The 13174-nt window shown below is 34.4% G+C and overlaps 3 protein-coding genes across 3 annotated transcripts; 1 reads left to right on the top strand and 2 right to left on the bottom strand.

Moving 5' to 3' along the window:
- The first annotated feature begins 1464 nt into the window (after positions 1–1464).
- Positions 1465–3442, top strand: LOC119683209 (39 kDa FK506-binding nuclear protein-like). The gene is made up of 4 exons (XM_038096842.1): positions 1465–1632; positions 2209–2436; positions 2497–2534; positions 2604–3442. Exons 1-4 carry the CDS (start codon positions 1623–1625, stop codon positions 3378–3380), a joined length of 1053 nt encoding a protein of 350 aa, XP_037952770.1. The 5' UTR covers positions 1465–1622; the 3' UTR covers positions 3381–3442.
- A 1669-nt stretch (positions 3443–5111) lies between these two features.
- LOC119681094 (39S ribosomal protein L9, mitochondrial-like) lies at positions 5112–6113 on the bottom strand. The gene is made up of 3 exons (XM_038094170.1): positions 5957–6113; positions 5574–5900; positions 5112–5518 (listed from the first exon to the last, which is right to left on the bottom strand). The coding sequence occupies exons 1-3, from the start codon at positions 6026–6028 to the stop codon at positions 5153–5155; spliced, it is 765 nt and encodes a 254-aa protein (XP_037950098.1). The 5' UTR covers positions 6029–6113; the 3' UTR covers positions 5112–5152.
- Positions 6114–7226: 1113 nt separating this feature from the next.
- Positions 7227–12340, bottom strand: LOC119676571. Its single transcript, XM_038087812.1, has 2 exons — positions 7967–12340; positions 7227–7907 (listed from the first exon to the last, which is right to left on the bottom strand). The coding sequence occupies exons 1-2, from the start codon at positions 12338–12340 to the stop codon at positions 7227–7229; spliced, it is 5055 nt and encodes a 1684-aa protein (XP_037943740.1).
- Positions 12341–13174: the final 834 nt, after the last annotated feature.

The following is a 13174-nucleotide window of genomic DNA, read 5'->3' as shown; positions in this document are numbered from 1 at the left end:
CCAATAAAAAAATCAAAATTCAAATTTAAGGTCGATATTTTTACCTTGGTATATATTTAAACACTATTTGACCAAAAAATCAACCAAGTATTACTTACATTGACCTAAATTCAAATTATTGTAATCGACCGTATATTTTGTTAAGCAATAGTTTTAGCTTATTTTATGAAATCTAGACGAAATTTCTTTAATTTGACATTGATTTTAGAAAAAAAAATATTTTTCCAAATAAAATATTAATTAAAAATAGATATATATAATGTAATAAATAAATAAAAATAATTAAATTAAATTTTTAAATATTAACAAGATATTTTAATATAATACAAACATCTTTTTCTCACGAAAAATTTACATAAAACTCTATATAATTTTGTACCATTGCAAAATATTTTTTAATATATACTTTTATGACAATTTTTTGTGTGATATGGATGTTAATACTATGCTTAACTACTAAGCCAAAACCAAACGACGTTAATTAATCAGTTATTTTAATATATAAAAAAAACTGCAATAACTGCTATAATTTTTACTAATTATTAGCTTACTAAACGAAGTGACAAATAGTAAGTAGATGTATTAAATACCTTAATTTAATACTATGTTCGGACACACCTTAATTTCGCAAAAATCTTAATTTCATCTTTGTTTCAGCGAAATTAATTTGTTTTTTCCATATAAATTTCAGTTTTAAGGTTAGAACGAATAATGTCCCTGAAATTAAGGGACATTTTAAATGCAAGTATGCGTAAGTTAAATTTGAAGTTTGAAATTTGAAGCAAAAGATAAAGTTGAGACAACGAAAAAGTGACATTTTATTTTAAATAAATATCAGTGACAGTTTAATAAAACTTTAATTAACAGTTTAACAGTTTAAAAACTTTAATAAAACCGGGAAAATATTTTGAAAATAGTGCAAATATTTAAGTTTGAATATACAGAAAGCACTGTAACTGTTATTAATTTAAAATAGAGTGAAAAATAGTAATCCACATACCCACTAAAGGTAATAAAACTACTGAATGCCATCTTTTATAGTTCTAATTATTAATTTTTAAGATATTTTTAAGATATAATTTCGCATATACAAATGATGTTTTGAGCATGTAATTTTTAACAATCAATTTGTGAACAAAAAAACACTTTTAAAATACAATAACTTATGTGCTGTAAAGTTAAAATTATTCATATTACACCTAACAGCCAGAACTTATTAAATTATTGAAACATTATTAATTATCCTTGAATTATATTCTTGAAATAAATAATAAAATTTCAAACTTTGTTGAAATTATTTATGTTACCACTAATAAACAGAACTTGTAAAAAGTTAAACAGATCGAGCTGAAATCTAATTAACACCAAAATCCAAATAAACAATTTCAATTCAAATTTCAAGAATTTCAGTTCATATTTTTAGAATTTTCCAACACTGTTTGAAAGATTAAAGAACTGTCAAATGTTATATTAGCATTTGTTAATTTCTTTGTGAACGCGCGTGTTGTGTGCGTCTATTGGAGAGTGCCGGCATTTTGATAATAAATTTGTTGAATATTATTAAAAAATTGTTTAAACTTTATTAATTTCAAAACATAATTACTAACTTAAGCAGCACTAAAATGTTTTGGGGTGAGTTATAATATCATTACCTGTTTCAAAATTATTTTTAGAAAAAATTATTTTCCACGTGTTCCAAGAAATTGTAAAATTCATCATATATTGGTTTTATTAAGTAAATAGCAAAACTAATGTAATCATACCAAATATGTGTTTTTAATACGTGTGTATATATATTTGTTGTTTGTTTGCAATATTGGACACTTAAAAATCTTAAAAAATTTTACAACAAAAACATACTACCATAATATGTAATATTAAATTTTAGCCGCATGTTCTTAAAATATAAATTTTATATATAAATTTAATTATTGTATAAAAATTTTGGCATAAGTAACAATAGAAACTTTAAAAATAATAAATTTGTCTTTCGCTGCACTGAAAAATGCATAAAATATTTGGAAGGAGTCTAACGGGCAGACCGTAGATATATACTATTTGTTTTTTCTATAATCTTAGACTATAGGATTGTTTTACATATATAATTTCAAATCAAACTAAACTATGCGTTACGTGCTATTATTTTTTTTCCTAGTTCTTAAATATTGCGAATTAATAAAAATATTAATCATTTTTAATGAATTGCAGGTCTAAATTTAAAACCTAACAGAAAATACACCCAAACCACTACCAAGTCGTTTCATATATCCCAAGCAGCTCTGGATATAGAGTCCGCACAAGACGATACGAATAAAATCTACATTGGTTCTGAAAACCAAAAGTTTCTGATATGCACTTTGCGTAAGGGGAAGTGCGAGCAAGTTATGCTCGATTTGAACTTTATGGAAGGGGATACTATCTGCTTCCAAAGCGTAGGTATGTAAACAGTTTATACTATTTGAAATTTCAACCATAAACATATGATCTTATAATTAGGTAGCGGCAATGTAAGCTTGGCTGGTTACTTGATTGAGGTAAGCTGAAAACACCATTTTTTTGTTTGATTTTATTAAATACTAATATCCAAATCCATATATTCTCAGAACACGGAAACTGATGATGATGAAGATCCCGATTTCGATATAAATGATTTGCGCGAAAAGCTTACTAAATCTGCTAAAAAGGGAAAATCTGTTGAAGGTAAAGCTGATGCTGATGCTGATAGTGATGAAGAGGAAAGCGATGATGATAACGATGAAGACGGTGTAAGTGATGGGCTGGGCGAGGAAGATGATAGTGAAGAAGAAGATGATGACGAAGATGATGATGAAGATGAGGATGAAGAAGACGAGGAAGATGATGATGAGGATGAAGAGATGGAAGAGCAACCGAAAGCTAAACAACCTAAACTAGAAAAAAAAGTAGAAAAGAAGCCTCAACAAAATGGCGTTGCAGGTAAAGCATCAAAACACGAAAAGAAAGACAAAACAAAACCAAAACAACAACAACAACCACAGCAAAAACAGAAGGAAACTGGTAGTGAACGTGCATTAACTGGTGGAGTAAAAGTACAAGATTTGCGTGTGGGTGCAGGAGCAGAAGCAGTTCGTGGTAAACGCGCCAATGTACTCTATGAAGGTCGTTTGAAGTCTGACAATCGTGTATTTGATTCTAATAAATCTGGCGGAGGTTTCAAATTTAACATAGGAAAGGGAGAAGTTATTAAAGGCTGGGAAGTTGGAGTAGTTGGCATGAAGGTAGGAGGTAAACGTCGTATTACATGTCCACCACATATGGCGTATGGTAGCCGTGGTCATCCACCAACTATTCCACCTAACAGCACTCTTGTATTCGAAGTTGAACTTAAAGGTGTAAATTAAGTTAATTGCTTTTCCTTTTTTTCTTTTTTTTTATATACATTCAAATTTTTATAGTATAAGTTTCCAGCATTTTTTAACTTTAATTCGCTTTTATTGTTGATTAATTTAAAAGTTTTTATTACAAAGTTTTGAATTCTCTGATATTTAAAAAATTTTCTTTTAAATCAGAATATTAAGTTTCTTTCTGCATATAAGTTTATAAATAAAAATAAATGTAGTCTATTTATTATTGTTTTATTTATATGGTTTTCAAATCATTTCAGGTAGTTTTCATCTCAAAACAAAAGCTAACAACTCAATTTAAGATATTAAATAGACCTAATGTAGTCTATATGTATATATCTGATAATATGAATCTGTTATATGTTGTAAATATCGTAGTATATTATGGTATTCTGTGACATTGTTCCTTATGACGTTTTCATTGTCAGTAACTGCTCATATTTTAGTTTATGGAGAAGTACTTCATTTGAGAAAAGCAACACAAAAGATAGAAAAGCGAAGTACATACATTTAAAACATTACCGAAGCACTGTTTTCAAATATTTAGCCAGGATTTTTTGATAAATAGAGTGCTGTTCTGATCCTTCTTAATATTATGTAATTAATAGATATAGATAGTACAGTCTGGATGTGTTCATATATTGACATTTCTGTTTCTCATGATGTCGCCCAATTATTAAATTGATGCTAAATGTAGTCTACTTTGACTTGTTTAGACGAAATAAGGTTATCCCCATACCATTTTTTATTTTGTTCCTCAATTTTTCGCAAAGATATGGAATATATCTTATTCTAGACTTTCATATTTCACATGCGTATCAATGCTGGTTATGTAGGATGGTATTCAAAACAGTTCCTCCTTGCATATCACACAAATATATTATGATAAATAATTTATTTAATGTTTTCTGCAAAATTGAGAAACGTGATGCCGCTTATTGATGGCAAGTAACACCCGTTTAGATCTAAACACATATTAGCGCATCATTATTTTCCAAAAATTATTATAAAAATAATTTTGAAATTATTATTAGTTATTCCAAGAGGCAGTTGTTTTGGCCTAATTATTTTTTCTCTAATATTTTACATCAATTCCTTAAGTGTTTTAACCGGATTTCAGAATCCCCTAAAGTCATTGTTGTAGCCTGAGTACTTCAGTGTTCTCTATGATTCGCCTTATAAACGATTGAACTCAGATAGTTGTAAGGGTTCCAAAAACAGCCGGAACTACATCCCGAAGCCACTCGTCGAAGACGACCAAGCGCCGTTCAACCGCCAAATCAGGACTTCACAAGAAGGTCCCAGCGGGTTACAACAACAAATAGTCGTAAGCTTCACTTGATCTGAAAATATCAGACGTAGACTCTGCCACTTTGCGAACATACTCGATTATTCTCCTACACTTTAGTTTCATCAAGATAACAAGGATCTCGGATATGAAATAAACTAGACTCACCTTACTATTTTTTCTCTATACTGTACTCTGTTTACTAGTCATATTCTTTATTTTTAAATACCTTCATATTATTATACATTTATTTTCAAGAACTCCGAATTTTTTGTGATCTATCTAAAGAATATTTAACATTATTCATTTAAAACCTTAATTTATATCAACTATATAGTAATCCGAAAACTCAAATCAATATTGTCTATATTTCAAAAACATTTTATTTGATTTTTTTAAATCAATATATATTTAAACCAAAGATTTATTTTATCCTATTATTAAAATAGGAAATTATATAAATATTATATTAACAAATTAATTATTCCTTTTTTTCTGCATTGTTACTAGCTGCTTCTTGCTCAGAACCAAATAATGGTTCTGACGGTAATTTCCAAAACTCAGGTACATATGGCAAACGTTCACTTGGATCAGTACTCCAATGGTGTATGCGGCATTTTACTGTTGCATTTTCTAAATTATTTATCACCACAGTACAGAAAAAAATTTTACCTTCCTTGTTCATATCAGGACCTTCGATACGTTCCTTTGGCAGTGTAATACAGTCCTCAGGACAAACAAAGCCAGCTTTCCTTAAAGAAGCTTTTATATGCCATTTTTCTATAACCCATGGTTGATCCTTATTCATGACAACACCCAACAACAAACCATTTAACATGTTTACAGTCTAAAAATATTATATATAAACTTAACAATTACAATAATATAAAAATTTTAAATACTCTTTGCGCATACGGTGAACTATGGGTTGATTTATCTTTTTCCATTTCTGTTTTTGCATATTGTTTGACACTTTCTTCTGTCTTATACACAGCAAGACCAGGCAATAACAATTTATTGTAGGCAAATGTTGGCCTGGCCGCTACAACATCACCTTTATCGCCCACACCCTCAACGTATGTTTTGAGAACCACCTCTAAATCTGGACGCTTTTTTATACCAGTGTCTTCAACTAAGTCATATAAGAAGTGTTTTGCACGTAACCTCCTAGGTGGGCCATTTTTCTTTGCAAGCGGAGGCTCATATCGACGTTTTAATATAAACGTGGTCTACGGAACAGTTTATTAATAACTTTTATTAAACATCAATATACATCAATACACACCCGCACTTGCTGTTCCCAGGCTATTGAAGTTTTTAACAATTTTATTTGTGAACTACAAAAGCTTTTAAGCATTTTAATTTATGAAATGTATTTTTTATAATTAAATAGGAAATCTCATAACATCTGCGGCATATGTTCCCCACAGCTGTGTTTGACGTTTATTCTACAATTTAAAAACAAATGTGCAGAACATTAAGCGGCACATACACGATGTATACTTCTAAACCGATAATGCAGTTCTTAAAGAAGTTTTTTACGGTAGATAGAAAACATCGAAAACAGTCGAAACTTTTCAAAAACACCTCTTAGTAATATAAGGCTGCAAAATGCAGTCATTGGACCGTAGAAGTCAGAAACTGAAACCTTATTCTAATAATCATGGTAAAGGAGATATCATAATGCAAAAGGTTTATTACCATATTTAGTCAATAAATATATGTGGGTCTATTCTTCAATAGACAATTAAATTGAAGTGTACACAAAAATTTGCTTTTCCTCAACTGTGAATAGTGACGTTTTCTGTCAAAAAGTGTATACTTTTTTATTCACTTATTAATTTTATTCAACGTTTATTTGGCAAAGAGTTTTTGGAAGATATTTTATATTATTTTTTAAATTTTTTAAAAATGGAAAAAGGTTAAACAGCAATCGTGGACCAAAAGTTTGTACTTGAATATCAATGTAGAATTTTCCAACGATAGAAAAACTGTGAACTTTTATGTTACAAGAATTGTAAAAATATAAATATGTAAAAAAAATTTTAATATAAAAATTCTTAAAAAATTGCATATTAATTAACATTATATGTTACATCTTTGATGAAACTTTAATAGTTTTTAAAGTTATTTTTTATAATTTCAAAATTAAAAACGGGATCTATGATTTCACTATTTATGTTTTATTCAAAATTAATTTGTTAAGTTCAATTGCCACTTGCGCACTTCACCGAACCGACCGTCTTCGTCTGCGAGTAAAATAAAAAGAAAGAAACCCAAAGGCAAAAGTGCATTGCACAACCGTATTAAAAGAAGTAAAGGCAAGCGTTGCCATATAGTTAATTTGAGATGAGCTTTTTATCGGTTGAAGTGCGCAAGTGGTGAATAGAGATTAGTATTTAACATTAATTCAAATGAAGTTAAAATAAATAAATTAAATAAAATAAATATGTTTGTAAATGTCTTAACACCGGCCACGTTGAAGCACCATAGGTGTTCAAGTTGGAAGCAACCCCAATTTGTGAATTGGCCTTCTTATGACTCCATTCTTTGTTCTAACGTCTACCACTCGTACCCTGCCGTCGCTCCCGACTACCGTACCTTGGACCCTGCCGATCAACCATTGGTGAGGGGGAAGATTGTCTTCGTGGACAACGACGAGACGGCCGACTGCTACGTTCGGCTGTTCCAAGATCCATTTGGTTTTTGTTTGCAAGTTGAGGATATAGTCCTTGGACCAGGCCCGCCAGAATCTGCGTTTGAGCTCGCATAGCAGCCGCCATCTCTGCGCATAATTCAGATTGCTGTTTTGCACGTCGAGCGTTGATTCTTGCGGCAGCGTGCGCAGAGAATCCCCTATTAGTAGATGTGCTGGTGTTAGTGCTTGACCGTCGTTTGGATCTTGGCTGAGAGGTTCGATTGGTCTTGAATTGAGAACGGCTTCCACCTGAATTACCAATGTTTGCAGTTCCTCGTTGGTTAGCATTGCGCTGCCCGCTGTTCGAAGTAATAGATGTTTCGCGGACTTTACGGCGGCTTCCCACAATCCTCCGAAATGTGGTGCGCGAGGCGGTATGAAGACAAACTCGATTCCCTCTTGTGCAGCATATGACACCAGCTGGTCTTTCTGTACTTTGAACGTTTGTTGCAGTTCTTTCAGCTCTCGGCAGGCTCCCACGAAATTTGTTGCGTTGTCGCAGTAAATTCGATCTGGCAATCCTCTCCGTCCCACGAACCTTTTAAGACAAAGAATAAAACAATTAGAAGATAAATTAGAGACTAGTTCAAAATGTACAGCCTTAGACGTGAAGCAAACGAAAACGGCAATGTATGTTTTAACTGGTGGTCGACCACGTATTTTTAATGTTGTATACATGGGACCACAAAAATCAACACCTGAAATCAAAAAAGGACGCGTTGCTGTGACTCGATCAGTTGGCAAATTTCCCATTATTTGAGTCAGAAGTTTCGGTTTATAGCGAAAGCAATGTGTGCAACTTCTTACAGTTTTACTGCAAGCTGCTTTCGCGTTAACAAGCCATATCTTTTGCCGCAAAATTGACCCTAACGCCTTGGGACCTGCATGACAATTATTTAAATGTAGATGCCTTAAGTAGATATTAATAAAATGGCAATTTTTTGGCATGAGGAGTGGAAACTTGGAATCATGGCTAATTGGGGCATTGAGCAACCGGCCTCCCACACGTAACAGTGTTACTTTATTGGGGCCACAATTTGTATCGTGCAGAAATGGAGTAAGTTTCTGCATGCCTGGTTTTAACAGCTGTTTCTTCATCAGTGCATATATCTCATCTTGAAATGCATTTTTTTGAACCTGTTCCACGACCTTTAAGAAAGCGCCATTTAATTCTTTGACACTTAGGATTAGTGATATCTCTTTTTGACATTTCCTAGCGCGATTTATGAATCGGAGTATATACGCAACAATTCGCATGAGCTTCATGTATGATGACTGAGTACCGACTAACTTCAAAATTGCGTTTGAGGGTTCTTCCGATACGATAAACACAGCTTTTGTTTTCCTTGTTTCCAGAGATTCTTGATCCGAAGTGATTATTGGCGCTATTTTAATTGGCCACTTGGCAACATCTTGCGACAGGTATTCAGGCCCAGTTTGCCAAATTGAACTGACTAGTTCAGTAACGTTACATCCTCTGGATACTATGTCAGCAGGATTGTGCTGTGACTGCACGTGTCGCCATGTTATATTAGTTGACCATTCTTGTATCTCTGAAACCCTGTTCGCCACGAATGTTGAAAGTGTTGACGGATGCGTTTTGATCCAATGTAGTGTGATTGTTGAATCGGTCCAAAAAACTACCTCGTCGATGTTGTGATGGAACATTACACGGATTCTATTCCACAATTTAGCAAGCAGATGTGCAGCGCATAACTCTAACCGAGGTAAAGATTTGGTTTTCAGAGGAGCAACTTTTGATTTAGCAGTAAGCAACTCACACTTGAAACCATTTGACGTTTCACATCTTACGTATAGACAGCAGCCATATGCTCGCACTGATGCATCAGCGAAACCATGAATTTGGCATTTAACATTAAAATGCAAATTAACATATCGCGGAATTGAAATTAAGTTTAACTGTTTCAAGTCATTCTTAAAGGCCTGCCAAGCAGTGTCAAGACGCATGGGTATGGATTCGTCCCAGTCAAGTTTCTGTAACCACAATTCTTGCAATAAAATTTTTGCTTTCACAACAATTGGGCATAATAAGCCAAGGGGGTCGAATAGACGAGCTGATATCGATAAGATATTTCTTTTTGTTGCACGCAAATTTAGGTAAGTGTCGTCCAACTGAAACCTAAACACATCTTTTGTGGTATGCCACTGTATGCCTAGTGCTTTCGTTGTATCAATATCGGTTATATTCAATGATTTTTTCAACTGCTTATCGTCCTGATAGGTGGGGTGGTTTGAGAACCATTTGGCTAACTGGAACCCAGCTGTCTCCAGAATTTGGGTGACTTGCCTTCGAATTGTTTCGAGTTCATTAAATGAATCTGCACCTGTCAGCAAGTCATCAACATAGAAGTCGGTTCGAATAACATTGGAACCAATTGGAAGCGTTGATTGATTGAGATCACTTAGATGGCGTAAACATCGAGTTGCTAAAAATGGTGCAGAGGATGTTCCGTATGTCACAGTGTTCAATTGGTAAGTCTTCAATTCTTCGTTTGGACTTTCCCTCCACAGAATGAGTTGAAAGTCGCGATCTGCCTCGTCAATCAAAACTTGACGGTACATTTTAGTAATGTCAGCAGTTAATGCATATTTATGCATACGGAAACGGAGCAACGTTGTGTACAATTCTTCTTGTATCGTCGGACCCACCAGTAATATGTCGTTTAATGACAGTTGAGTTGATGTTCTCGAAGAAGCATCGAAGACTACACGAAGTTTTGTCGATGTACTTTGTGGTCTTAATACGCACTGATGTGGTATGAAGTAGTGGGGAGATACAGAGAAGTTGCGAGTTGATAAAGACATGTGACCTAGATTTACGTATTCTTTCATAAAGTCCATATATAAATCATGCAGAGCAGCATCTTTAGAAAGTCTACGCTCTAGTGACAAGAAACGACGCTTAGCTGTCTCAAATGATAGCCCAAGGTTGCGGGAATCAGACTTGAAAGGAAGAGAAACTTTGAATCGCCCCGATGGTAAGCGTTGCACTGACGACAAGAATTTATCCTCGCAAAGTTTGTGCTCAGGTATGAGCGTGGCGGTTTTTTCACTATTGGGAATTTCTTCAAGTTCCCAAAATTTTTGCAACAATGAGCTAACTACAGTGTCATCATCTTGTGAAACAGTTAAGGCATTAGCATGGGGCTCAACATTTCTATTGCTTTGATATTTTCCAGACACAGTCCAGCCAAGTAATGTTTTCTGCAGCGTGGGGAGATTCGGACTTTGTTTTATTTGTCCGACTGATAGAAGTTCGAAAAACGTTTCAGCACCAAGAAGAAGATCAATTCTTTGTGACTTGTAGAAATATGGATCAGCAAGCTCAATGTTTGCCGGAATCTTCCAACTGGCGGTAGATATATTATGATTTGGTTGGTAGGTGGATATTGTTCGCAATACCCAAAAATCGGCTGAGAATTCATGAGAATTGACTCGCGATCTCACAGTCGCATGTAACTTATGCTTAACTGTGGTATTTATCTTACCAATTCCAATTAAATTAAGGCATCCATCTTCCCTTCTTAACTGCAATAGTTGTGCAAGCTCCTCGGTCATGAAATTTGTTTGAGAACCGGAATCAAGTAAGGCTCTGGCTGTTCGGTACTCTCCAGACTTACTCTTTACAGTAACTAGTGCTGTCGCCAAAATTACCTGGTCGCACTTAGTAGCACTATGATTTACAAAAACGCGATCGGAATCAGAACTTGCAGTTGCGTGAGGGATAATTGGAGTGTATTTGTGCAGTAGTGTGTGATGTTGTCCCGCACACACTCTGCAACGTGATGATTTACATGCTGAAACAGAATGCCCTTTTTTTAAACAGTTTATGCACGCTGGAATTGCCTTGACTGCGTCGAACCGTTGTGACACAGGCAATTCAGCAAATGATGTACACTTCGTTATCATATGGATATTAGACATACAATATACGCATTTGGGATCATTGGATTGATTCAGCTTGTTGCAGACAAAGGAGGATTTAAAGCTGCGTTTGTCCCGTTTAACACCGGGTTTTTGGTCACACTCTGGCACTGATTTTTTATGCTTTGTAGAAGAGGTCTCGTCCGCTGATAGATGTTGGAACCTTTTATTAAGAGCTGCTTCACAGTCACTCCATAATGGCAAAGTGTTGTAGTCCAGCTGTTCTTCCCATTTTGATTTTGTGACTGAATCCACCTTTTGCATGACTAAATGAATAAGAATTGCATTGGTGATATTCTTATCATCTCCTATTGAAAGAAGGGAATCATAGATGGCAGACACAGTGTCAATTGTAGTGCGCAAAGATGCAGCAGACGGTTTGTGAATTACTGGGAGATCGAAAAGCTTACTAATATTGTCGGAAAAAATGAGACAATTGTTGTCGTACACCTTCCTAAGACTGGCTAACGCTTTTGGGTAATTCCTCTCAGTGACTTGAAAGGCCTTCACAGTACCAAGAGCTTCATCTGACAAACATGACAGTAAATGGTTGAATTTTTCAATGTCCGTAAGAGTTTCATCACTATGAACAAGGCTTTCAAACAAACTAATGAAATTTTTATAATCACAGTATTTGCCGCTGAATTTTGGTAGTCGCATGCTTGGCAACTTCGATTGCGGTCGACCACAGTGGTGCGAGATTGCAGGGGCGCTAACAAGGCGATGCTTTTTCAACTTTTGTAAAAACAAGGATTTAGTTGAAACACAAATATCTTCTAAAACAGCCCTATAGTCATCAGTAGGATCCAGGTCAAATATTTTGCTCTGGTATTGCATCGCTTTGTCAATGTACGAGTCAAGTATTTCCAATCTACACTCTAGCTCACTAGGACTTTTTGCAACATTGCCTTCTAGTAAGTTTGCCTTTAACCTTAAAATGTCGGCAACTACTGCTTCTCGATTATGGATCAAGGTTTCTACCCCCTTTGGAGATTGCAAAGACTGTGATCGCTTTTTAGTAGGCATTTCAGAAAATAAATAATTACAAATAACAACAAAAGAGAAAAATATTTTGTACTAAATGAATCGACGTGCTTCACGTTTAGCTGTATTGTATATTTCGTTTATATTCGTTGTTAATAGAATGCAGTATAATGTAAATGATATATTTTTTATTTATTGTTAATATATAATTCAATATAATGTTAATAATGTATATTATATTTTTTGTTAATATAATGCAATGTACTTGTAATCAAAAAAGAGAGAATGCAGATGGCAGTGCTGTTAGGATTCTATAATGAAGGAAAATTGTTATGCTTGCGGTGATTTTGCCGCTGTAATTAAATTTTATTTAAGCACTGTCCCTCATCTACATTTCTATTACCTGACAATCCTTTGGTCTCCTATTACAGCAACAGTCCATTGATTGGAAAATTTGAAAAACAGCGATGTTGGTGAAACAGCAGTAGCGGTACCGTTTATTTAATAAGATGATAAACGTGGTCCGTAAAGCACCGTTGCGGCTTTTGGCAGCGATGTGGTGACACAGCAAATCGGTGAAATTATTTTACGGTACCAGTGCCGTTTATTTCCAGAAAATGATAAACGTGGTCCGTGAAGCACCGTTGCGGATTTTGGCAGCGATGTGGTTACACAGCAAACCGGTGAAATTATTTCACGGTACCAGTGCCGTTTATTTATGAAAAATGATAAACGTGGTCCGTAAAGCACCGTTGCGGATTTTTGCAGCGATGTGGTGATACAGCAAACCGGTGAAATTATTTTACGGTACCAGTGCCGTTTATTTAATAAGATGATAAACGTGGTCCGTAAAGCACCGTTGCGGATTTGGATAGC

Source organism: Teleopsis dalmanni, chromosome 2 (genome assembly GCF_002237135.1).
Source record: "Teleopsis dalmanni isolate 2A chromosome 2, ASM223713v2, whole genome shotgun sequence".
NCBI lineage: Eukaryota > Metazoa > Arthropoda > Insecta > Diptera > Diopsidae > Teleopsis > Teleopsis dalmanni.
This window is presented reverse-complemented; position numbering and strand designations above follow the sequence as displayed.

What these genes read in the sequence shown, in the direction of transcription:
- LOC119683209 (XM_038096842.1), top strand. An exon ending in TATCTGCTTCCAAAGCGTAG is followed by an intron (nt 2,437 to 2,496) that starts GTATGTAAACAG and finishes TCTTATAATTAG; the next exon opens with GTAGCGGCAATGTAAGCTTG. An exon ending in TGGCTGGTTACTTGATTGAG is followed by an intron (nt 2,535 to 2,603) that starts GTAAGCTGAAAA and finishes ATATATTCTCAG; the next exon opens with AACACGGAAACTGATGATGA.
- LOC119681094 (XM_038094170.1), bottom strand. Translation starts at nt 6,028, where the DNA reads ATGCTTAAAAGCTTTTGTAGTTCACAAATAAAATTGTTAAAAACTTCA. An exon ending in CCTGGGAACAGCAAGTGCGG is followed by an intron (nt 5,901 to 5,956) that starts GTGTGTATTGAT and finishes ACTGTTCCGTAG; the next exon opens with ACCACGTTTATATTAAAACG. An exon ending in GTTCACCGTATGCGCAAAGA is followed by an intron (nt 5,519 to 5,573) that starts GTATTTAAAATT and finishes TAATATTTTTAG; the next exon opens with ACTGTAAACATGTTAAATGG.
- LOC119676571 (XM_038087812.1), bottom strand. Translation starts at nt 12,340, where the DNA reads ATGCCTACTAAAAAGCGATCACAGTCTTTGCAATCTCCAAAGGGGGTA. An exon ending in TTTGCTTCACGTCTAAGGCT is followed by an intron (nt 7,908 to 7,966) that starts GTACATTTTGAA and finishes TTGTCTTAAAAG; the next exon opens with GTTCGTGGGACGGAGAGGAT.